The sequence below is a fragment of the Thalassophryne amazonica genome, chromosome 5 (assembly GCF_902500255.1).
Source record: "Thalassophryne amazonica chromosome 5, fThaAma1.1, whole genome shotgun sequence".
In the NCBI taxonomy this organism is placed as follows: Eukaryota; Metazoa; Chordata; class Actinopteri; order Batrachoidiformes; family Batrachoididae; genus Thalassophryne; species Thalassophryne amazonica.
In genome coordinates this window covers 106,526,006-106,552,730 of record NC_047107.1, presented here as the reverse complement: position 1 = coordinate 106,552,730, position 26,725 = coordinate 106,526,006, and the positions used below count along the sequence as shown (strand labels likewise).

Sequence of the window (26,725 nt, the reverse complement as noted above, 5' to 3'; positions counted from 1 at the left end):
CACTGTTTCAAGCTGAAAACTTCCTAATTTCAGGCTCTGTGGACCCAAGACGTCGTGAGATAACAGAGAACTTTCAGAAGAATTCGGGATCAGGAGTTTATCCAGACATTCCACTGTTAAAGGAGATTTTGTAATGAAAGAACGTGCGGGCAGATTTGCATGTCGGGCGGACCCGACTGCGGGGGGTCGCCACAGGAAAAACACCTCCGTTGGAAACCTTAACGGACAAGTTGGAACATGCCCAGCTGTTAAACAATTTCTCAGATACTCACTTGTTGAAAGCCATCAAAAGCCGCCTGAATTTTACAAATGGTTTTCAACACGGAGGTGTTTTTCCTGTGGCGGCGCGAACGGATTTGGGGCGTCGTCACGGACCCGACTCGGCAAATTCATCCGCACGTTCTTTTATTACAAAATCTCCTTTAACAGTGGAATGTCCGCATAAACTCCTTATGCCGGCCTCTTCTGAAACTTCTCTGTTCTCTGACGACGTCCTGGGTGAACAGAGCTTTAAATTAGGATGTTTTCAGCTCGAAACAGCCAGACGGACGCCACCTCCGACCGCGCCGCGCCGATCCGCTTTGTGGGCTGTCCTTAAAGCGAAAGAAACTCCACAATCTCTCATCAGCCATTAAACTTTACACCGAAAACCAGCTGAATTTCTGGAATAGTGTCCACATGGATATCCCTCACCGGTCCTGAAAAAATTTGATAAAGCAACGCGCGCCGTCTCCCTGCAGCGTCTCAAACAAAGAGATTCCGACGGGAGGGGGAGTCCACACCTCACTCAAAGCCTGCCCACAGGCGAATGACATCACCGACAGGCATGACAAAACTCACGCATGCGCACGAGGGTTCAAGCTTGTCTGACGTAAAAACATATGACTCAAATCCATTTATTTTTTGAAAAAAATAAAAGGACCGCTTTTTTTTTTTATCACAGACCTTGTGTGTGTGTGTGTGTGTATGTATCTGTGTATATATATATATATATATATATATATATATATATATATATATATATATATATATATATATATATATATATATATATATATATATATATATATATATATATATATATATATATATATATAAGTTTTTAAAGTTGCTCAGTCTGGGAGTTCAGCGCATGAAGAGAGGCACCGTCAACCCGATTGGGGCAAGTGTGGACAGAGGAGGTGTGAAAGTCTGGGTAGAGAGAACTGCGCATGCACAGTTGCGTGGAGGGCTGGCTTCTCGATAGGAATACATCTTGTCGGGACACCGGACTGCTCACGTCAGTACAGTGCTCAGTTGCTTAAAAATCCATTGTTTTGTTTTTTGTTTTTTTGGGGGGGTGTCAGTGGATCATCAAGGAAATTAATTTTCATTGTGAGCAGAAAGCTGAATGACAGATCGCTGTGATCACTGATCATGAACAAAATGAAGTGTGATGCTAATAAAGTGGCGGGACAAACTGGCAGTAGGACAGAAAATATATCCAGAGTACCGTATTACACCGAGGGACTTCTTCAAAAACGCTGCGTTTATTCACGAACAGTTTCCACAATAGAGAAATAAAGTATTTCCAAAACAAGGATGTCTTATTTGGACACCAGTGTGTCTGTGATGATGGATCCAGATGAAAGGAGGCAATAACAGGTCAGATTAAAAGAATTTACTCAGTGTGCTGCCGACAAGTCTGCTTCACATGAGGTAAACAAATGTCTGTTTTTGTTCATTCAAAAAGATTTTCTCTAACAGTTTTTTGCCTGTTTGCGGGGATTTGTTTTGGATGGAAATAACAGGGTTTGACAGAATCCTTAAAATGCTTGTCAAGTTTGAGCCCGGTCTGGACAGGAATATGAGGCTCAAACTGCACTTTAATACCCTCCAGATCCAAGACCGACAGCCCTCTGATACGGACACTTTGGTTTACAATAAATTCAGAAGTTGTCTGAGAGCTGCTGGGGAGAGATGAGGACAAGGCGAATGACCCCGAGCCCTCTAAGCACAGGGACAAAGTCTGGTCAAGTTCACTTGCATACAGCGTGCCCTTTATTGTTTCTACACACCTGAAAAATATTGAGTTGGTGGTGGGTGTTTTTTTCCCCATGATGACTGGAGTAGTACAGTTGAATGTTTTTGATGAGTGAATGGAACGTTGTATTTTTATAGCATTCTGCAATTTGTTTGAGAACACTAAAAAGTCCGCTGTTTTTCTGGCTTTCCTCCCAAACACGGCGATTATTTATGCGAAGCGCATTTCAATCAAGACATAAATATAGTTTCACACAAGCTGTTTTTATTGTTGTAATATTGAATGGTGACAAATGTGCACAGTGTGTACAGGATTTCAAGTTGACAGCGGAAATGGTCTCTATTAAATATTGTCTTATTGTTCTAATTGTCACATGTGGGACATGTTTAAGAGACTTTGTCCACCCTTCTTTGGGCAGAACAGATAGTTGCCGCAGTGTTATCCATAGATTGTCATGTCTGTATTTACACCAAGCCTACATGTCTGCATTAAAAGGCTCTGCACCCCATGGTGTTCTATATGAGCGACTTGCTAACTACTCAGTGCGCATGCACCAACCAATGTAACAACGGTCTATTAAATTACACAACAGGAGTGTTTCAGATGAAAAAAAAACTGGGGGAAAAAACAGGTCTTAGTAAAACCCAGGACCATTCTTATTTCAGTTGGTCCTGTTGGGGGTTGAAACAGCAAATCATCTGTCTCCTTCTCACCCTGTCCTGAGTCTTCCTCTGTCACACCAGTTATCTGTATGTGGTGCTTGGCACATCTATGAACCTCCTATGTGGCCTCCCTCTTCTCCTCCTGCCTGGTGGCTCCATTCTCAGCATCTGTCTCCCTATATACCCTGGTTCCCTCTTCTCCACGTCCAAACCATCTTAATCTTACCTCTCTGACTTTGTCTCCAAACCTCTAGTTTTCAGCTCTGCCACCTCCAGCTCCGTCTTTTTGTTAGCGCCACTGTCTCTAAGCTGCACAACATGAGTAGTCTTATTGTCTTGTAAACTTTCTCTTTCAAGCTTGCAGATATCACTCCTGCCACCTTTGTTCATCTACTCAAAGCTGCTTGCACTCTCTTCTTCACTTCTCTGCCACAGTCCCCAGTACTTTGGACAGTTGACACCAAGTATTTAAACTCATCACCTCTACTTCTTGCAGTCTCACTCTTCCACCATGCTCACCCTAATTCACACATGTGCACTCGGCCTTAAATTACAGTGAAGTACTTTAACATTTAAAGCTCTCCTAGACGTAGAATATACAGTGGTATGTAAAAGGTTGGGCACCACTGATGTTTTCCTTTATAAATCATTGGTTGTTTGGATCAGCAATTTCAGTTACATATATCATATAGCAGATGAACACACTGATATTTGAGAAGTGAAATGAAGTTTCTCGTATTTACAGAAAGTGTACAATAGTTACTTAAACAAAATTAGGCAGGTGCGTACATTTGGGCACCCTTGTCATTTTATTGATTTGAATACATTTAGCACTAATTATTGGAACACAAAATTGGTTTGGTAAGCTCATTGACCCTTGACCTTCTTACAAAAGTGAATCCATTTGAGAAAGGGTATTTAAGGTAGCCATTTGCAAATGTTTCTCCTCTTTGCATCTCTTCTAATGAGTGGCAACATGGGAGCCTCTAAACAACTCTCAAATGATAAGCTGAAGCGAAGGATGGTGAGAACAGTCATAGTCAACCCACGGACGTGCTCCAAAGACCTACAGCATGATCTTGCTGCAGATATCGTCTCTGTGTATCATTCAGCTGTACAGCGCACTTTGCATAAAGAGATGCTGTATGATGCTGTAATGCAGAGGAAGCCTTCTGCATACACACCACAAACGGAGTCGCTTGAGGTATGTTAAAGCACATTTGGACAAGCTAGCTTCATTTTGGAATAAGGTGCTGTGGACTGATGAAACTAAAATTGAGTTATTTGGACATAACAAGGGAAGGTATGCATGGGAGAAAAAGAACACAGCATTCCAAGAAAAAACACTTGCTACCTACAGTAAAATTTAGAGGTGGTTCCATTATGCTGTGTGGCCAGTGCAGGTGTCCCATCGAGATGAGGTGAACGTCGAGATGAGGTGCGTCGCGCTACTGCGCATGCGTGTGCATGCGCACATCGCTCTACCCCGGACTTGAAGACGTCACCCGTCGAGATGAGGTGCCTCGCGCAACTGCACATGTGGAGATGATGTGACGTGCAACTGCACATGCGCATTTTGTTTTTTTTTTTTTTTTTAATTAATTGTATTCAGTGTATTTATAGCCTAGTAAGTAAAACATTTTCTGTATTTTACGTTAGGAGCATAAATGTATGTATATGTATATTTTGCCTGTCGAAATAAGCTAACTCCAGGTTAAAAATACTTATCGTTTTATAGTGAGTAGATTTTATACATTACTACGTTCGGATGTACAATTTATACATTTACTTGCCCATCAAAATAAGTGAACTTCGTCAAGTAATTTTTTTCAGTGCACACATGCAGTTATGCGAGGAACCTCATCTCGACGACACACCTCATCTCGACAGAACACAGGTACTGGGAATCTTGCTAAAGTTGAGGGTCACATCGATTCCAGTCAATATCAGCAGATTCTTGAGAACAATGTTCATCTGTTAGTGACAAAGTTGAAGTTGCGCCGGGGCTGGATCTTTCAACAAGACAACTATCCTAAACACTGCTCAAAATCTGCTACGGCATTCATGCAGGGGAACAAGTACAACGTTCTGGAATGGCCATCTCAGTCCCCAGACCTGAATATTATTGAAAATCTGTGGTGTGATTTTAAGCGGGCTGTCTGTGCTCGGAAACCAACAAATCTGAGATGTTTTGTAAAGAAGAATCGTCCAAAATACCTTCAGCCAGAATCCAGACTCTCATTGGAAGCTAGAGGAAGTGTTTAGAGGCTGTTATTTCTACAAAAGGAGGATCTACTAAATATTGATGTTGGGGTGCCCAAAAATATGCACCTGCCTAATTTTATTTAAAGAATTATTGCACACTTTCTAGCAGGGGTGGTGGCCAAGTGGTTAATGTGCTTGGTTTCAGTTCAGAAGGTTCTGTAAAGCTTATAAACTTCATTTCACGTCTCAAATATTCACTGTGTTTGTCTGCTATATGATATATTTAACTGAAATTGCTGATCCAAACAACCAATGACTTATAAAGGAAAATCGTGGAAATCATCAGGGGGGCCCAAACGTTTACATACCACTGTATGACTTTGGGAATTATGAAACCTATGTTTTAGGTGGGATGATCATAAGATTTCATTGACTTTATGTTGGGTTTGTGACGAACAAACAAAACAGAAAAGTCATACTCAGGCTGACTTTTTGTTCTGGAGACTGTCAGCTATCAACTGTTATCCATATTGCCATTTTATTCAGAAATAATGATAAACATACATATGGGGGGGGGGCACTGTGCCCCCCACAGACACGTAATTTTAACTGATGATTTTGTCAGTTTGATTAAGCATTTTAGCCCTACTGAGGAAATCAATCCCTATGTTTAGAGGTGCACCGATCATTATCGGCTGATCACGCCTTGATTGGTGATCGGCAAAATGCGCCGATCAAAAGGACTGATCACAACAGTGCAGGCAGTAGCGCAGGGAGCGCTTGGTCCTGTCATGACACGCCCAGCCAAGAGCATGTGTAGTTTCAAAATGGCTTCGCCGGTCTGGACTTTTTTTGCAGTGTCAAAAATAGACACGAAATTTGCTATTTGCAACACTTGCGACTAGGGATGGGTATCGAGAACCGGTTCCTTTCGGGTATCGTTAAGAAATGATTCGATCCACCGACATCAATAAGCTTTGTGCTTAACGATTCTGTTATCGGTCCTTCAGAGTGGCCGTTGTTTTGGTGGGTGTTTGTCAGGAAAATGATAATTTCTCTACATTGATTACAGACCCTGCAGCGGGTCCGTGATCAACTTTTCTGCAGCGCGGCTTTGCTCTGAACCTTGAACCAATCGAAGCAGTGGTTCGCAGATTGAAGCAATGCTTCGATCTGTTGCTTCGTTTATACTTTCTTTCTTTCGCTTAATTTTCCCCCGCTAAAACCCTAAAGAGCATACATCTGAGTATTATTTACCTTTTCTATGTTAAACTGACCTGTTATGGTCTTCTGAAACAGTTGAACTTAAAAACGGGAGCGATGCTAACGCGTTAGTATGTCTATGGCATTTTCAATGTTAAAAGTTAGCATTACACATTTGCAGCTGTCATCATGTTCGGGTGCATTTGTTTTCAAATTGTAATATTTCTTAAATTTATTTTTGTTTATATATTAATAATCTAATGCTTATTATATACAATTTTAGAGAAAGAGACAAAAATAACCTGAATAGAAACACAGAAAATATAAAAACAACTAACAATGAACATCCATAAATAAATAAATACATACATACAGAAATAAGTGTTTCCTGTGAACACCTAGTGACTCTTACACCTCCATTTCATCCCTGTCTTATTTAAGTTTAATGACAGTTTGTTTCGGTCAAACGATATTTTTAATGTGTTAATTTCTTCAGTGATTTCCTCCAGAACTATCTGCCAAACTATACTCAACAAAAATATAAATGCAACACTTTTGGTTTTGCTCCCATTTTGTATGAGATGAACTCAAAGATCTAAAACTTTTTTCACATACACAATATCACCATTTCCCTCAAATATTGTTCACAAACCAGTCTAAATCTGTGATAGTGAGCACTTCTCCTTTGTTGAGATAATCATCCCACCTCACAGGTGTGCCATATCAAGATGCTGATTAGACACCATGATTAGTGCACAGGTGTGCCTTAGACTGCCCACAATAAAAGGCCACTCTGAAAGGTGCAGTTTTTTTTAATTTGGGGGGGATACCAGTCAGTATCTGGTGTGACCACCATTTGCCTCATGCAGTGCAACACATCTTCTTTGCATCATCCGTGAAGAGAACACCTCTCCAACGTGCCAAACGCCAGCGAATGTGAGCATTTGCCCACTCGTCGGTTACGACGACAAACTGGAGTCAGGTCGAGACCCCAATGAGGACGACGAGCATGCAGATGAGCTTCCCTGAGACGGTTTCTGACAGTTTGTGCAGAAATTCTTTGGTTATGCAAACCGATTGTTTCAGCAGCTGTCCGAGTGGCTGGTCCCAGACGATCTTGGAGGTGAACATGCTGGATGTGGAGGTCCTGGGCTGGTGTGGTTACACGTGGTCTGCGGTTGTGAGGCTGGTTGGATGTACTGCCAAATTCTCTGAAACGCCTTTGGAGACGGCTTATGGTAGAGACATGAACATTCAATACACGAGCAACAGCTCTGGTTGACATTCCTGCTGTCAGCATGCCACTTGCACGCTCCCTCAAATCTTGCGACATTTGTGGCATTGTGCTGTGTGATAAAACTGCACCTTTCAGAGTGACCTTTTATTGTGGGCAGTCTAAGGCACACCTGTGCACTAATCAGCATCTTGATATGGCACACCTGTGAGGTGGGATGGATTATCTCAGCAAAGGAGAAGTGCTCACTATCACAGATTTAGACTGGTTTGTGAACAATATTTGAGAGAAATGGTGATATTGTATATGTGGAAAAACTTTTAGATCTTTGAGTTCATCTCATACAAAATGGGAGCAAAACCAAAAGTGTTGCGTTTATATTTTTGTTCAGTATAGAAAACTGCTGCATCCTAGTAAGAGCAGAATACTACTGGAATGAATTTAAAAAAGGAAAGTTGTTTTGTTTTTTCTCACTAAATGGATGCTGCACTCACTGCAGTTTATCGTCTGGAATAGTCCCAGATTGCATTTCAGAGCTTCTAGAATTCAAACATTTTCGTGCAGGTGGTGTTGGGGGGTAATTTTGGGTTTCAGCTTTTTTTTTTTTTTTTTTTTTTTTCTCACCACTTTCATCCCTGAATATGTCAATCGTGAGTCACGTTTGTGCGGATTAAAGTTACTAACTGGGACTCCTGTTTTGTTGTGAGAAAGAAACGAGAATCGTCCTCTGTTCTGTTCACACAGCTCCAAACGCTGCGCGAATGATAGAGTCCAGTCTGAATTAATAACTTCAAAGTGAAACACAGTTTTGTTTATTTTTGTTTTTGCTTTCCTCTGTGACGTAAACTCATTTTGACTTCTGATATGAGCTGGACGGACAAGGAGAGCAGTCGCCATCATCTAATGTCGTCCATGTCCGTCCAGCTCATATCAGAAGTAAAAATGAGTCAAATGGCTCTGAGAGATCTAAATAGACTGCTGTGTAATGAATGGAACCACACTGCCATCTAGTGGATATCCAGTGTGCGTGAGTGTGTATTTGTGAATCAGTAGGCATTTGTTTGTGGATCTGTGGATTTCGCGAAAAGAATGTCTCAAAATTACGTCACAGAGGAAAGCGATGAATGCATGTAATTGGTGATCCACAAATGCTGAAACTCAATTCACAAATACAATTTCCAGTTTTACAAATGTAATTTTTTTTTTTTTTTTTTTTTTTTTTTTTACAAATTAAGTTTTATATTTGCAAATACAACATTATTTGCAAAGACCAATTTACAAGTTACAAATATGAAATTTGCATTTGTGGATATCTGAACACATTTGCAAATCAATGCTTATTTGTAGATCACCCTGTGTGCATTTACAAATATTGAGACAATTTTAACCCCATAGAATGAGGGCTGTATTTTACATTCTCAACGTTCTGTAGGCTGTAACCTGAGCAACATGAAACGTGGGGAAAAAAGCTTGCTGGTAGAACAAAGTCAGTGTAATAAAACAAAAATTGGCAGTTTATTCTAGTGTCTTTATTTGAATGCATGTTTTTTATTTTCATCATTAAGTTTTAATGCAAAAATAGTCCTATACATTAGACCTATATTCTTATTTTGGGCATGATTCAAATATGTACTTGATTGGTATCAGCCTTGATCGGTATCGGCCGATCAAAATTTCGGTGATCGGCCTAAAAAATCCTGATCGGTGCACCTCTACCTATGTTCATTCTCCCTTTTTTGTTGTTTAGCTGATGTGCTAACATTTGCTTGGTCCCGTCTTAATGGTGCATGTGGGCTTCTGTGAGAAACTGTATTGAGATCTTGGAAAGGGTTATAGTCAAGGCCCCCTAAAATGAGACCAAGTTATGACCAAGGTATGACTTTGAGTTGAGGACAAATCAAGAGCACAACAGAGTGGGACCAAGTCCAGACTAGGATGGGACCACTGTGAGACTCACACTGCATGACACATTTACAATGAAATGCAGACTATGTAAACCACAGGCATAATTGATGTGAAAGATCCACATTCCCATAAAGACTCCCACATACGAACAACTGAAGCTAACTAAATCAGCTTTATTCAACACTCTTTCCATGCTTTACCATCCACTGGACACAATACAGTTTTTCTGCAAGCATCCGGTCTTGTGGGTAACTCTAGCCTTTACCTAGAAACAATTATTCAGTATTGGTGACTTTACTTTTCTTAGTCTTCAAATTCTTAAAAAAAAAAAAACACCAAAATACCCGCCATCCCCATAGGCATGCAAGACAACACACAAAAAATGTCTCTTCCACCTTATTATCTGGATATACTCTAATTTTTGCAGATTCTTTCTTGATCCATGTCACCCTCATAGCTTTTGTGCCGTCCTGTTGACAGACAAACATCAAGCAACGACAAACTGGAATATCCACTGCCTTACAGACCTTACTGGAAGTTCCAAAATGCAAGAGATACAAGCACTCATGACATACTCACTGAATTGTAAAGTGATGTCATGAACACACATTCCTTACTTTAATCAGAAAGCATCAAATGTCAATCATACGCAACTCGCTTCAGTATTTACAGACATTGTTAATACACGGGAATGTTCTTGTCATGTGGCTTTTGAGTTTTGTTTCTTAAGATACTTTTTAGAAATGATTGTTGACTGCCTTCAATAGAAACTTGTCTGTCTTCACCTGGCTAACTGGGAGTCTGCATCAACATGCTGTCTATTTAAATGGACTGTATTTACGTCACGCTAAAAAAGTTACTGGGGACTTTTTACATTGTGCTGCCAACCAATGTGTGGTGTGTTTAGTTTAGTTTTTTAGTTCTGTTTTTGGTCCACAATCTGACTGGTTGTCGCCATGGTTTTCTTTATCGTCTTCCTAGAAGGTACAGAGAGAGCCTTCTTTACTGTACTGACACTGGAGTTGGTGATTGGAGTTAGAAAATCAGTCAGGTAAGGGCATGTCGAGGACATAGGTGGAACTGGAATATTTTTTTTGTGCATGTGTTGTTAGAATACATTTGAACAAAGCATTGGCACCAGGTACAGGAAGAAACCTGAGACTGCTGAACACATACTGTGAGTAAGAGAATATATAAAACACAGAACTCTATTGGAAACTCATTGCATCATTACAAAAAAAAAATTAAAAAAATTCAAGGTTTATGACAAAATGTGCTATCGGAAAACTTTCTGCAGCATCACCTCCGGGGATAGTCTTGCCGTCCACAGACGTAGTTTGTGACCACTGTAACCAACAGTGTTTACACAACAATGAATACATTTTTAGCCATTAACATGGTAACACCCTCCCTGGTTCTCAAGACCAGGCACCTAAGTGGCTCTACTCTACACTTCTGTTTTACTCTTCCTTTTTAGATATTTAGATATACCTTAGTATATTGGCATAGTTCCACCTTAGAATTAGAATATAATATATAAGATATACCTTACTGAATTTTCATGGATCTGGGGACGCTGCAGTACGGAAGCCTTTGCCTAACAAACAGTACACACAGCGAGTATGTAAGAAAATGCTTAAAAAAAAATGCTTTTTAAAAATTGATTCTTGGATGTTTTGGATCGATTCAGAATCGTAATAAATAAGAATCGCGATTCGGACGTGACTCAGTTTTTTTCCAGCACCCCTAGTTTTTAACAGACTGCCTGACACAGAGGTGGATTTGTTACATTGGGTACATTGTAAATGAGAGGGAGCCTAGTAGAATAGTGGCGAGAATTGACACGATTAGGAATGAACATACAGTGAAGTAAAAAAGTATTTAGTCAGTCCCTGATTGTACAAGTTCTCCTACTTAGAAAGATGAGAGAGGTCTGTAATTTTCATCATAGGTAAACTTCAACTATGAGAGACAAAATGAGGGGAAAAAAAATCCAGGAAATCACATTGTAGGATTTTTAAAGGAGCTATATCATGCAAAATCAGTTTTTTTTTTTTTTTTTACCTTCTTACATGGCTAATTCCTCATTAAAAAGTACCCTCAAAGTGGTTTTTAGTTTCATTTATGCTTGTTTGAGCAATCCTGCTGGATCCAGCGGTCTTAGTCTTAGCCCCGCCCGGGGTAGAGAAAATGAGCCGATTGCCATCGTTGCATCACAATGGTCGTGGACACACCCCTCCAGGAAGTTATGGTCTGCCACTCTGGCACAACAACACGCCCACTTTCTCAGCGCGAACTCTGCGAACACTTTACACTCCGACGTGCAGTAGAAGCTGCCTTTTCACAAATCTTCTCGAGCTATTGTTTAGCTAACGTCATGTCTCATAGGCGAAAATGTGCCTTTGGTTGTGAAAGCTACAGGACTTTATTTAGCCCCCCCCCCAAAAGAAGATTCGTACGGTTCCACAATACGGTCATCCATCTTTAGTAAATTGTTGATAAACTGTCGTGGGCAGCGCTAAGCAGCGCGTGTACCGGCTCAGGCACGACGTCATGACGTGGGCGGCACCCACACTGGGAGAGGGAGGGCTTTAGCCAAACTGAGCATCTTTCTTCCAAGTAGAGAAGCTTGAATCTATGACTGGACTGGGTTGCTTGACGCAAGGACGTTTCGCTTCAAATCACAGAAGCTTCCTCAGCTAAAATTCTTGCTCTGGAAGTCTGACTTCTGTCTGACTCTTGTAGAGACGAATGAACAGAAGCCAACAAAAGCTGGAGTTTTAAACCTAACCAGACCCCTCCTACTGAGAGGCAGACTGCTACAGGCTAGTGACTAATCAATAGCTCTAATTAGCAACTATTGTGCTCTAGTTAGCACTCTCCTAATGACAGGGCAGCTGTCCCTCCTAATGAAGGGATGGATGCCTTTCTTGGTGGCTCCCTTGATGACTTTCCTGATGACGTGAATGACTCATTACCATGAACAAAAGACTGAAACTCCTTTGACCTGAGTACCCCATTGTAAACAGGGGACAAAGCGTGTCTCAGACCCCCTCCCCAGTTAAGGCTGGGTTTCAAACGTTTCACAAAGAATGCCTCCTTGACCCCTCTCTCAAACCATTTCTTCTCTCTGGCTAATATTTTAACTACCTTGTCCTCAAACGTGTGGTTAGTGTCTTTAAGGTAGAGATGAACTGCAGACTGAGGTGCACTGGCGCCCTCTCTGTGGTGCTGGTATAGTCTTTTGTGTAAAGGTTGCTTAGTCTCACCTATGTAGTGTCCGTTACAGTTTTCCTGACATCTGATAGAATACACTACATTGCTCTGTTTGTAACTAGGGATCATGTCCTTAGGGTGAACTAATTTCTGTCTCAAGGTGTTAATCGGTTTAAAGTAAACTGGGATTTTGTGCTGTCTGAAGATCCTCTGTAGTTTTCCCCCTACTCCTGCTAAATAAGGGAGAGACACTCCTCTTCTTCTTGTCTCCGTCTCCTGTCTATCTGGTCTCTTTGAACTCTGGGACTTCTGCACTTTGTCTAGGGACCATCGTCGGTAGCCACATACTGTGAGGGCTTTCCGAACACGTTGTTGTTCTTTAGCCCTTCCCTCTGCAGTTGTGGGCACCTGTAGGGCTCTGTGTTGAAGCGTCCTGATCACCCCGAGCTTGTGTTCAAGGGGGTGGTTTGAGCCAAAGCGCAGATATTGGTCAGTGTGAGTTGGTTTTCTGTAAACCCCTGTCTGGAGCTGCCTGTTCTCTCCAATATGATGAATTGAGTACCAGGCGTGTCCCCCTGCTTAAGCTAGTACATGTCCAGGCCCGTCTGAAGTTTGCCAGAGAGCATATGGATGATCCAGAAGAGGACTGGCAGAATATCTTGTGGTCAGATGAAACCAAAATACAACTTTTTGGTAAAAACTCAACTTGTCATGTTTGGAGGAAGAAGAATGCTGAGTTACATTCCAAGAACACCATATCTACTTTGAAGCATGGGGGTGGAACGACTGAGGACTGATCTGTGTTAAGGGAAGAATGAATGGCACCATTTTAAGCCAAAACCTCCTTCCATCAGTGAGAGCATTGACGATGCAACGTGGCTGAGTCTTCCAGCATGACAGTGATCCCAAACATACCAATGAAGGAGTGGCTCCGTAAAAAGCATTTCAAGGTCCTGGAGTGGCCGAGCCAGTCTCCAGACCTCAACCCCATAGAAAATTTGTTGAGGGAGTTGAAAGTCCGTGTTGCCCAGTGACAGCCCCAAAACATCACTTCTCTAGAGGAGATCTGCATGGCGGAATGGGCCAAAATACCATCTACAGTGTGTGCAAACCTGGTGAAGACTTACAGGAAACGTTTGACCTCTGTCATTGACAACAAAGATTGTTACAAAGTATTGAGTTGAACTTTTGTTATTGACCAAATACTTATTTTACACCATAATTTACAAATAAATTATTTAAAAATCCTACAATATGATTTCCTGGAATTTTGTTCTCATTTTGTCTCTCATAATTCAAGTGTACCTATGATGAAAATTGCAGACCTCTCTCATCTTTCTAAGTAGGAGAACTTGCACAATCAGGGATTGACTAAATACTTTTTTGCCCCACTGTATCAGAGAGACAGCTCAGGTTGGGACAGCTAGGAGACAAAGTCAGAGAGGGGAGATTGAAAATGCTGAGGATTGAGCCACCAGGCAGGAGGAGACGAGGGAAGCAAAAGAGGTTTATGGATGTGCTGAGGGAGGACATGCAGGTGGTTGGTGTGACAGAGTAAGCTACAGAGGACATGGTGAGATAGAAATGATTGATCTGCTGTGGCGGCCCCTAATGGGAGCAGCTGAAAGAGGTTAAATCATCACTTTTACAGCCTCATTTATGAGACAAGTCACATATCCATACATGAGCATATCCAGGTCACTGAATTTGACTTGATTTACATAAATCATTAAGAAATACAAAGAGCACAGTGTTCTGTACCAGTACGAACTACACAACTGAATGTAATTATAATGGGCCTTTCACACTGCATATGTCAGATGCGTCAAAAATCGGTCTAAAAAGCATTACTTTCAAAGAGACGCATTGCTTTTTAGATGCGTCAGAAGCGTTGCATCAAAAGCCGAGCTAAACCGACGCTTCTGACGGGAGCGCGCATTGCCGCTTGTCAGCAGGCTGACGGAGTCAAAGTTCAATCCAATCCAACTTTCGACATTCTGAGCTGTGACGTACCTTTGCGTTGTCCAATAGGAACGACGCGTCGGGCCAAGACACGGAAGACGGGTGGCAGAAACCACTGATCTCTACAAAATGGATCGGTGTAGAAACCACTGCTCTCTACAAAACGGATTGGTACAGAAACCACTGATCTGTGCAAAACATACGTGTCAGAGGACTGCTCATTTATGGAGCAGTTTTCTGAAGAAAAATCCTTCGAAATGTTTTTGTTGTTGTTACATCAGAATTTCTGATTACTGTTTAAAAAAAAAAAGTTTACAACACTTGTAATTAAAATAGCTAAATAAATCAATAAATGGTTCTTTAGAAACCTTTCATCTGTAAATTAAAACCACCTGTTATTTCAGATTAGATAATTTCTTGTTTAACAAAAGGAACCTCGGACATTTATTTTTAGACAAATAAAATAACATGGAAATTTGTACATTTTTTAAGTCTGGTAGATTATTTATATCTCATTTCAACCAGAAAAACAGACACTGTAAATAAATATAAATGTTTATTATAAATGCAACAGGAAATAATTTAACAATGACTGCAGTGTGATTGTATGATTTTTATTTATTTATTTTTTATATATATATAGTCATTTCAACTTGTAATTTCGCCAAAATATGTAATTGCCTTTAATGTTGTTATCAGGACAAAGTAATTTCTAAAATATGAATTTGAGCACAATAAGTGGAGAGCTTCTACCTATGCAAATGTCTTTTGACTTTGATTTCATGGACATTTTTAATGATCCGTTCATTTATTGTTAAAATATAAAATGAAACAGCTTTTTAAAAATAAAATAGTTGCAGTTGAAAGAGCCTTTTATTTAGAAGCAGGTGATGTTATGCTGGATTCTCGGGACCAGATGAAGGTCTCTTCTGCAGCTTTGAACTCTGGTGGTGTTGCTGAAGACACTTTTGTCCTATTTTGAAGAGCAGAGATGTTTTCTTTTGACTGGATTTCGTCGTGTTCAGCTCATCAATGGAAGTTTGGTTGTCTGCACAGCAAATGTTCCTGATTGGGACAAATAAAAATATTTCTTCAAAAATAAAGAAACAAAACACCCCAAAAAATAAGTTATTTAAATTTGAGCTTTTGTGGTGTCTGAAAAAAGCTGTAGCTTTATTTGGTAAAAATAAAAAAGACTAAAGCATTTAGAAATTAAAGCGTTCACTCAGATCAACTGTGCTAAAAGGCTACTCTAACGTTAGCCGATTATTAAACCTTCACAGCAGTTCAGTAAACGTCATGTTTTATTTTTACATTATTCTCACCTCGATAAAGCTGCAGAACTAAACACCGTTGGGCAAACTGGGACTTCGCATATATACAAAAAGTGGGAGATTTCGGACTGAGTGGGTTTGCTCCATCCCCCCGGCTGCCTGCCTCGCTCTGCCCAGTGATGATGCCTGAAGGCCGGCTTCTCTGTGTGGGTCGGCCCGCTGTCACGGTTCGATTTGATATCCCACCAAGTTGTCAGTCCTCCCTCGGTCGGTGTCACTTCGAAAAGTAGCTGAAAAAAAGCTTCTCCCAGCAGGGTGATGGAAGAATCGTTCTACTGCTGTTTTTTAAAGCTTTTTTGTGGTTCAGGCAACCCAAATTCAAGATGGCGATCGCTGAACCTTTTTCAGATTGTGGAAACAGCCAGAGTGTGACGTGCAGTCTCCGCCCCCTTGCCGCTTCCGAAGCGAAGTGTCTGACGTCATGCGTCGGATGCGTTAAAAACGCATGTTGACGGATTGGCCTAAAGTATGCAGCGTGAAAGGCCCATAACTGGAATTGAACAGTAGACTGTATGTGGGAGTGTTTTTTTTTTTGTTTTTTTTTTTCTCCAATGTTACTGTAAATTCATGATGGCGGACTTGAAACACTGCAGTGGAATTTTTAGAAACCTGTCCTGAACATTGTTTTGGAGTTCATATCAAAAGGAAGACACCACGAGCTGTGCTATATGTGGTGTCAATACATCAACTGATTCAAAACAAATGCTTCAAAAAAAAAAAAAAAAACCCCCAAAAAAAAAAAAAAACATTCTCATAATACAGAGACACTGATGAACAGTTTGTACTAATTATTTTATAAAACAATGTGATGCTGACTTTATTTTAATTATTGTTTTGCAATGAGGAAATTCCTTTAGTGCATGTCACATTTATTCTCTGTTCAGTGCTCATGAGTGTCTGAAGAGAAGGGTTAAGGAGACTTTTACACATCCTGTTACAACTTGCATTTCCTGTAAGCTAAAAACAGGGTGACGATGATGTGGAGGTTATCCAGTTCTTCAGCGACAACACAGTGATTCGGCACATTTCACTTTTTTGACTCTACATTCATACAAAGTAGTGCTATTGCCTTCCTACAAAAGAGGTCCCAGTTTCGAAGACACCCATGGCCAAATCCCCATGTACATCTGGAGTTGTATCAAGAAGTAAAACATGCCAAATCAAGGTTCAGATCCATGCATGTCCTGCTGTGGTGACCTCAAGGGGTGATCACTGTTTATACATGAATAAAAAGTTAATTAAAATAGGGCAGTGCAGTCTCGTTTGAACCCTGCGTGATATCATGAGATTTGACCACTTATGGGGACAGCTGCTCCCGCTGCGCAATATATACACAGCATAACACGCAGCAATCACCAAAGCAGTCGCGAAAAGTGCAGTTTTGTCAGTTCCCAGTGGAGAAGGGAGGATGAGGCAAATGTGAGAGGTCATGTCGGTAAGCATTAGCCTACACAGCTAACCAGAGTAGCTACGTTCTCTCACCTGCACAACAAATGGTTCAGGCCTTGGCAGGGGATGTAATCTTTGATGGACTGATGTCCCATCCTGGTGGAGCAATAGACTTTCACTCACCTCATGTGTTCAGTACTGCCACCAGTGGGCTTTAGTTCCTATATAGCAGGGGTGGGCAATCATGTGCCATAAAGGGCCGAGACACTGCAGGTTTTCCGTGCAACCAATCGCCTCAGCAGGTGATTTCATTAAAGATCAGGTGTTTCAGCAGGTGATTTCATTGACAACCAGGTGTTTATGTTCAGAGCAGAAGCTCATCAGCAACCCACCTGCTGAGGTGATTGGTTACATGGAAAACCTGCAGTGTCTCGGCCCTCGACGCCCACCCCTGCTATATAGGAATTGCTACTTCTTCAACCACACCATTTGGTTTGTGCATGAGTGCTTTGCACAATGTCTTTTTAAGAGAGTAAGCATTTAAACTGTAGCTGCCTTTTTTTTTTTTTTGTAGAAATTTTGGTTCTAATGCAAAATAGAAGTCTTCACTTTTTCAGTTCATAGTTCTCCAGCCACTGTGCCACTGCAGATATGCAGCATTCTGTTCATCAGTTGTGTAACAACTCTCATTTCCTCTGCACTTTATTCTTGTAGCTGTGGTTACACAGAAGAACAGAAAAAGGGAAAATGATGTACCATATGGGCCTTATAAACTCTTGAAATAAATGTGATGAAAATATTACAGTTCCAGTCTAAGTGGATATTGTGTTAGCTAACGTCAAGCCAGGTCTGCAGTCCATCCAGATGAACTCTTCACCTACAGTCCTGTGATCCTTCAACAGCCTCTCTGCAGCCTCTGAGAACATTTCATCCAGAAAAAACAATTATGTGATTGGTTTGACAGAAGACGCCTGCAGTTGTGGGTGCCATTTAAAGATCTGCTTCCTCAGCTGGCCATAAAAAAGGGAAATAGCCATTTTGTAAACAGAGAGTGTTATTTCAGGATATGATGGTAGAAAATGGAATGAAATAACATATTTAACTTTTTTTCCCCAGCATTAAGTGTTTTTTCAGAGTTAATACAATCCACATCCAAGGCTAGTCTTAGTCACTATTCCATAATCACAACCTACACCATGTATTTTTAAACTTTGCCTGTATGTTCATGCTCATTCCTCACTGCATGTATATATATGTAATTTATGGAGGGCATGTAAAATGAGTCATTTGAGAGGTAGCAAGGGCTTTATTTATTCATCTCCATCCAGACCAAGACCGAAAGACGAGGCATGTTTTGATATTCGGTACTACCGAAGCATTTCGGTCGATGCCGCAAAAGAACCGTATAGTTCCCATTTTCCATGAGCTGGACTCGAAGATCTAAAACATTTTCTATATACACAAAATACCTATTTCTCTCAATTGTTCACAAATCGGTCTAAATCCGTGTTGGTGAGCACTTCTCCTTTGCCGAGGTAATCCATCCCACCTGACAGGTGTGGCATAACAACATACTGATTATACAGCATGATTATTGCACAGGTGGCCACAATAAAATTAGGCTGGCCTTTTATTGTGGCCAGCCTAATTTTATTTAATTAGGCTTAATCACATTTTAAGAACTTTGTCATGTTATGGTTGTGCTTTATTAATTTACAGTATATAGTTATGTAGACCAGAATTCTATCGAGATATATATATATATATAATTTTCATTCATTCTGAATGTGTATGGTGACTTTCCTGACTTTAAATTTCTTTGTTACACACTTGATTTTGAATTTTCTGGTAATTGTGTAATGGAACATTTTGTTGTTGTTTTGGTCTTTGTTGGACATATGAGAAATACTAGTGGAATTTCTCTGACTCTGTGGACCATTTTTCATTTCTTTTAAAGAACAAATAGCTATATATGTATATTTTTGTCATGGTTTGCAGATTTGTGCCTGTCATATGTTCAGGTCTTTGTAAATCTTTGAAAGCGATTGTGGGGGATGTGTGAAAATTCTTCATACTTTTAAGTGTGAAGAATCAGTTATTATTCACTACACTAGTGTTTTTCCCCCCTCAGGTGCTAGGCAAATAATCATTCTAAAGTATAGTATATAGTGTATATATAGTAGCTGTCTTTGTACTGTGAAATTTTATTGTATGAAAGAGTGACTGGATTATTGTTGCCCCCATTTTGAAGGCGGACAGAAGGAATGTACAAGTAACACAAAGTTGTTAATGTAACCAGGATACTGAATCTTTCAGGGCCAGTTTTGAACAAAGTAAATTCTTTTCAGTCTTATTTTGAGAACAAAGATGTTCTGGTAATAAGAATATTGTGTTTTCTGTGTATTGAAGATGCAAGAAGTTCAGCAGACAAAGGAGAAAACTCTTGTTAGTAACCGAACCCTGGCAGAGCAGAACCTCACCCTGCAGCCAAGACTGGAACACAAGAAGGCTCAGCTCACCAAACACTACAGCTGTCTTCAGGAGAACTTTGAGGCTTACCAGCTCCGAAAGTCCACCCTAGGTACAGTCGACTTAGAACGGATGAAAGTGTCACTGCTGCTTGTCTCTTTTTTTTTTTTTTTCCATCATTTATTCTCAGTATAATATGACACTCATATGTTAGCCATATGATCATGGTTTCCTGACGCATATCTGTTTAATCACAATCGCCTCCCTGATGTCTACTCTATGGATTTGGACACAGATCATTCTTTTTCTACTGCTTATCCGGGTCCCAGTGGCAGCGGACTAAAGGTGCCTTGACACTTGCATGAATTTGATCTGCGCACTAGTGCGCAATCTGCCATGCCAGAGAGTAAACTCGTAAACTGTGTGCAGTTTTGTGTACATGCACAAAGAAAATTTTGAAATGTTCAAAATATCTGACACACATTAATCATGTGAACTTCACGTGAGCATTGTGCAAACACTTAAACACTGAATGCCAGTGTGAGTCATTGCGTCAGCACACCGCACCACAGAAGACATGTTAAATCTGTCATAAACATAATTTTACAGCTACTCGTAAGAAGGAATGAAAATGCAGCTATTTTTGCCAAGCTATTACGATATAAATATTACAAATAATTACCTTTTAGATTATTCCAGATGCGTTCTCCACCTCATGAAGTGCACAAGAGAGAGAGGGGTAAAAAGCTGCAGCTGTAGATTCCTCTGTGATTCCAGATGTGATTAGAGGTGTTTTCAATCAAATTCAGAGAACACGACGGGGATTAAATGTGTGCAAGTGTCAAGGCACCTTAAGCAGTTCAGCCTACAGATCACTGTGTTCAGCAAGGCCCTCCTGGGGATCCCTAGGCATTCCCATGCCAGCTAGGAGATGTAATCCCTACAGTGTGTCCTGGGTCTTTCACAGGGCATGCTCCCTTTTGGATGTACCTGGAACACGTCCCTCGGGTAGTGGTTCTCAAACAGATCCCCAAGGACCACTTAACCTACACATTTTCCACCTTTTCCTGCTCTGCCACAACCTGATTATCTCATTCAGGTGTGCAGCCAAGAAAGTACTAACACAGTGATTCTCAACCGGGGTGCCGCGGCACCCTAGGGTGCCGTGATCGATCGTCAGGGGTGCCGCGGCACCCTAGGGTGCCGTGATCGATCGTCAGGGGTGCCGTGGGCAGTTATCAAATATCACCATTATCGGGTGTATGTGCTGTAATAGTGTGGCAGATGATGTAATGCTCTTTTATTCCAGTAGATGGCAGCAAAGCGCTGTACTATAGTATAATAGACATACTTGCGCACATAGCGTTGTGCGTCTCCATGGTTACGGGTTGCTGACTACAGCGTGAATCTCAGCTGTTCACGGAGCATGGCTCCTCTGGGGAAGGAGAAACCGCGTTGGCTGTGGAGGTGTGCGGGGAAGGCGGCCTGACCTCCGTTGATGTCACCGTGGTCAGACTTGGGCCTTCTCGCTCACAACTGGGTTCGCTGAAGGCAGCCTCTGCCTTATATTTTTCATATTCGCGATTAACGTGAATTATTTATTTTATACACAAAGCATAAAACAACTCAGAATCTGATGTCATTGTGCTGCAGCCTCCGTTTGGATAAGACGGCCGATTAAAACAGTGCCGTCGTCTTCAAAAGCCGTCTAAAATGCGGAGCTGTCGGTGTGTCTGTGTGTGTGTGTGTGTGTGTGTGTGTGTGTGTGTGTGTGTGTGTGTGTGTGTGCGCGCGCGTGGAGTCAACAGGCTGCAGACTGCGTGGGAAGGGGTGCGTGAGGGAGATTCCTGAATGGAGGCGCGACACGTTACAATCTGAGAACCATCAGTGCGCAGCGAGCGCGGAGCAGAGAGAGGATTTTAACCCGAGTGAAGAAGTTAAAAACAAAAACAAAAAACAAAACGTGAAGCTGCTTTTACTTCTCTCTGAACTTTCTCTAAAGGTGTGATTCTGCCGTTACTGTCCTGTTCACACCATGTGCGCATCGTATGCTGAATTTATGAGATCATGAGATGAAATAAACGGTCAAATAGCTTTAAAAACATATTTAAAAATGAGAATATATGAATGAACTGAGCCACAAAAAAAAAAAAAAAAACCCTGACATGGAGAAGCTGTGGTGATGTTCAGATGCACAGATCACAAAAAGCAGGTGAGAACTCTGAACTTTAACAGCTGTTACTTTCCAAAGGTATTTATTTGTTCAATATGGGCTTAATGCAGTGTTTAAGCACAAAATGTGACTGATGAGGAGAAACAATTTCAGAAATGCAACAGAAACGACCACAAATCAGAAAAAGTTGGGACTGTATGTAAAATGAAGATAAAAATAAATGTTGCACTATTCCCAGCTTCTCCACTCACAGAAGCCAAACGTTCTTCCAGAGTTGTGTAATTATACTACAATAGTAGAATATAAAGAAGGGGAAAAAAAAGAAAAAAAATAGACAATATATTCGTCAATCGCAATTATTTGTCTGACAATTAATCGTCTCCAGAAATTCCTAATTGTGACAACCCTACTTGAGATCAGAGCGCAAAATGCTTGAGGATTTTCGAAATGCGGTGTTTTCTGTATTGATTTTCTATTGCGATAATTGGGTTTTGCGCAAAACCAGAGGTAATAGAATTATAATATTATTTTGGTTGGTGGTGTGCCGCAGGATTTTGTAAATATAAAAAGGGTGCCGCGGCTCAAAAAAGGTTGAAAAGCACTGTACTAACAGACACCTGAAGCAGGTAATCAGCTTGTGGCAGCTCAGGTAGACATGGAAAATGTTTAGGTTAGTTGGTCCTTGAGTATCGGTTTGAGAACCACTGCACAAGGGAGATAACCAGGTGCCATCCTCACCAGTAGCTCAAATCAATTGAGAGTCCTTCTAAAGTATTCAAACGTCTCACTTCATCACAAAATGTAAATCCAGACATCCCACGGAGGAACCTAATTTCCAGAGGTGGGATGAAGTCACTGTCAAGTCATTCTCAAGTTATCAATCTGCAAGTCTCAAGTCATCTTACAAACAAATGGTGGTCATTATGACTTGAGACTTGACTTTGGACTTGCTGATTCATGACTTGAGTGACCTGATGATGACTTCATTCCACCTCTGCTAATTTCAATGATTCAAAGGATTCAAAAGAATTTTATTGTCATATGCACAAAGGAACATGTTCCCTGCACAATGAAATGTGTTTACTGCATTTAACCCATCCTAATTGCCAGTTAGGAGCAGAAGTCGCCTTTAGGCGCCTGGGGACCAGCTCCAGATGTATGTCCTGCCTTAGGTCAACAGCAGGGCTGAGCAAACCATGACCGGCCTCATGACGAGAAACGACACACAAACAACACACGTAAGCCGGCCCGGTACATGAACATATATAAAAAGCACACACAAGGTAAGATTTGGGAAAGAAAAACCTTCATTGCTGCTGCATTGAATCATGCAGCAGCAATGCAGGAAAAAACCCATCAGCACAATGAACAATGATCACACACAACAGGACGAGAGACGACGACCGAGATTTGTAAGAGTCCAGTTATCAGACAGAACACCCGGAGGCTGCCTTTAGGCGCCATCAACGGCCTTGCTCGTCCGTTCTGGAGGGAGGAAGGGCCCAGCCCTGAACAGTCCACTGTCCACAGTCAACGTCAGAGCTGGAGAAGCTGAGGGCGGGGGAAGACCGGGGGGGGGGGGGGGTGAGGCATGAGCGTTGTTCTTCTCCAGGAGGTTTTTGTCACAGCAGCCTTGAAGTGCAGCTGTGTTTGGGGAAGCCGAATGAAAATCCAGATTAGCAGACGCCTGAAAGATTCCACAGTCTGAGACAGAGTGGCTTCCAATACATCTTAATTAGGAGAGGAGATGTGGTCATTACTGATGATCAATGCGGTTTTCCAGTGCAGCCATCCTACCAGAGATGGTTTCCAACGTGCGGTTGACACCCGCCGACTGACCTGACACTGCCCTTCCAATCAAAGCAGTCATGTGGGGCAGCCTGGATGGGCCAATTATTGCCGCTTCCACTTTCTTAATTTTCCGGTAAACCAGCGCTATGCCCGCTCCACACAGCAGGAACCCGGTCACCACCATGCCAAATATATACACATCTTCGACGTCCTCCACAGACAGCGTGTAAAGGCACATGACCTGCCAACTGTCCATCACGTAACTCATCACGTGTCCCGGCAGGACAGGTTGGGTCCTCCGCTCCCGAGTGTCTTGAAGAAAAAATAGTGTCAATTGCGTTCAGAGACCACTTTAACAGATCCATTTTTGCTGTTTCCAGAAGAGCAAAGCTGGCAGCCTCACAGACAACACGCCATAGAAGCAGGAAAGATAAGGAGGGAGGGAGAAGAGAAAAATGTGACCGTCTCAGCCGAGAGCAAGGAGGCAAAAAAAAAAAAAAAAAAATTTAATTGCTTGTATCCACAGTCTTGTTCTTTCGGTCACTACAGTGTTCAGTATATCTGTAACAGGTAATAGTACACAAGGTTATACCTGTTGTCTGCTTTCATGCACCATCTGTCATTGGATGCTCAAATGTTATTCATTAAAATGTTCATATTTTGCATGAGCATGTGCCAGTATAACCAGTTTTACCAGTTGATGTATTCCCACAGGAGGCTGTGGCTGCTGCTACTGGTTAGTATCATGTTTCTGCAGCAGTCAGTGTAACTGAATTTGGGTTGAGCGAGTTCCAGATTTGAGTAAAATCCTCACTGGCACACCTACACACTGTCAGGGAGAATGGGTGACGACACTTGTGATACTGTTGACGCACTAGTTGCCAGGCAACCCTCTCAAAATAGCAAAGAGAACCATTCATTGCTCTACCACGCTGATAAAAGTTTGTCTTCTTCCCTGCAAGGCACTCAGACTGTGACAGCTTTGTGTGAATCATTTTAGGCAGTAGACATACATCAAGTCAGTTTGCAGTTGCAGATAGTGTTTTTTGGTTCAGTTGGCAGCCCTATCTGAGTAGAATTACATATGAAAAACAGGCTCAGACTCCTATTTTAATTTTCAGTTTAAGACAGTCATGTCAAATATACAGTGTTAAATTTTCTGTAAAATTACTCCACATTAAAGCCGGACTGATCAGGATTTCTTTGGGGGGCTGATACCAATATTATAATAAGATTGGTATTATTAGAGTGAAAAATTTTCTGTGTGTATGTGTGTATGTATGTGTATGTATGTGTGTATATATATATATATATATATATATATATATATATATACACTTTTTTTCCTTTATAAATATTGGTTGTTTGGATCAAAAAATTTCAGTTAAATATATCATATAGCAGACAAACACAGTCATATTTGAGAAGTGAAATGAAGCTTATAGGATTTACAGTAAGTGTGCAATAATTCTTTAAACAAAATTAGGCAGGTGCATAAATGTGGGCACCCCAACAGAAAAAAAAAATACAGCAATATTTAATAGATCCTCCTTTTGCTGAAATAACAGCCTCTAAATGCTTCCTATAGCTTCCAATGAGTCTGGATTCTGGTTGAAGGTATTTTGGACCATTTGCCTTTACAAAACATTTTCAGTCAGGTTTGTTGGTTTCTGACCATGGACAACCCGCTTAAAATCACACCACAGATTTTCAATAATATTCAGGTCTGGGGACTGAGATGGCCATTCCAGAACGTTGTACTTGTTCCTCTGCATGAATGCCTTAGTGGATTTTGAGCAGTGTTTAGGGTCGTTGTCTTGTTGAAAGATCCAGCCCCGGCGCAACTTCACCTTTGTCACTGATTCATGAATATTGTTCTCAAGAATCTGCTGATATAGACTAGAATCCATGTGACCCTCAACTTTAACAAGATTCCCAGTACCTGCACTGGCCATACAGTCACACAGCATGATGTAACCACCTCCAAATTTTGCTGTAGGTAGCAAGTGTTTTTCTTGGAATACTGTGTTCTTTTTCAGCCATGCATACCGCCCCTCGTTATGTCCAGACAACTCAATTTTAGTTTCATCACTCCACAGCACCTTATTCCAAAATGAAGCTGGCTTGTCCAATGTGCTTTAGCATACCTCAAGCGACTGTTTGTGGCGTGTAGGCAGAAAAGATTTCCTCTGCATTACAGCATCATACAGCATCTCCTTGTGCATAGTGCACTGTATCGTTGAATGATGCACAGAGACACTATCTGCAGCAAGATCATGTTGTAGGTCCTTGGTGCAGGTCTGTGGGTTGACTATGACTGTTCTCACCATCCTTTGCTTCAGCTTATCTGAGAATTTTCTTGGCCTGCCACTTCGAGCCTTAACTAGTACTGTGCCTGTGGTCTTCCATTTCCTCACAGTGGAAGCTGACAGCTGAAATCTCTGAGATAACTTTTCGTATCCTTCCCCTAAACCATGATGTTGACCAGTCTTTGTTTTCAGGTCATTTGAGAGTTGTTTCAAGGCTCCCATGTTGCCACTCATTAGAAGAGATGCAAAAGGAGAAACATTTGCAAATGGCCACCTTAAATGCCCTTTCTCATAATTGGATTCACTTGTGTAAGGAGGTCAAGGGTCAATGACCTTACCAAACCAATTTTGTGTTCCAATAATTAGTGCTAAATGTATTCAAATCAATAAAATGACAAGTGTGCCAACATTTATGCACCTTCCTAATTTTGTTAAAAAAAATAATTTCACACTTAAATCCTCGAAACTTCATTTCACTTTAACTATCAGTGTGTTCGTCTGCTATGTGATATATTTAACTGAAATTGCTGATCAAAACAACCAATGATTTATAAAGGAATATAATGAAAATTATCAGGGGTGCCCAAACCTTTACATACGTGTGTGTATATGTGTGTGTATATGTATATGTATATATATATATATATATATATATATACCGTATTTTCCGGACTATAAGTCGCACCAGCCACTTTATCATTATAAAGAAAAATAAACCATAAATAAGTTGCACTGGACTATAAGTCCCATGGACATACAGGTATGTTAACTTAACATGAAAAGTTCAGATGATAATATTGTGACGGCTACCGTTTTCAGATGCATATTTCACCAGTCGTAACTTACAATC

The 26,725-nt window shown here is 41.0% G+C and overlaps 1 protein-coding gene across 1 annotated transcript in view; it reads left to right on the top strand.

Moving 5' to 3' along the window:
* The window catches only part of vps37ba (VPS37B subunit of ESCRT-I a), a 53,067-nt gene that overhangs the window by 5,347 nt on the left and 20,995 nt on the right, over positions 1-26,725 (top strand). Inside the window, exon 2 of the mRNA XM_034171046.1 lies at positions 19,543-19,714. Coding sequence (XP_034026937.1) covers positions 19,543-19,714 — 172 coding nt within the window. The remainder of the gene's footprint in view (positions 1-19,542; positions 19,715-26,725) is intronic.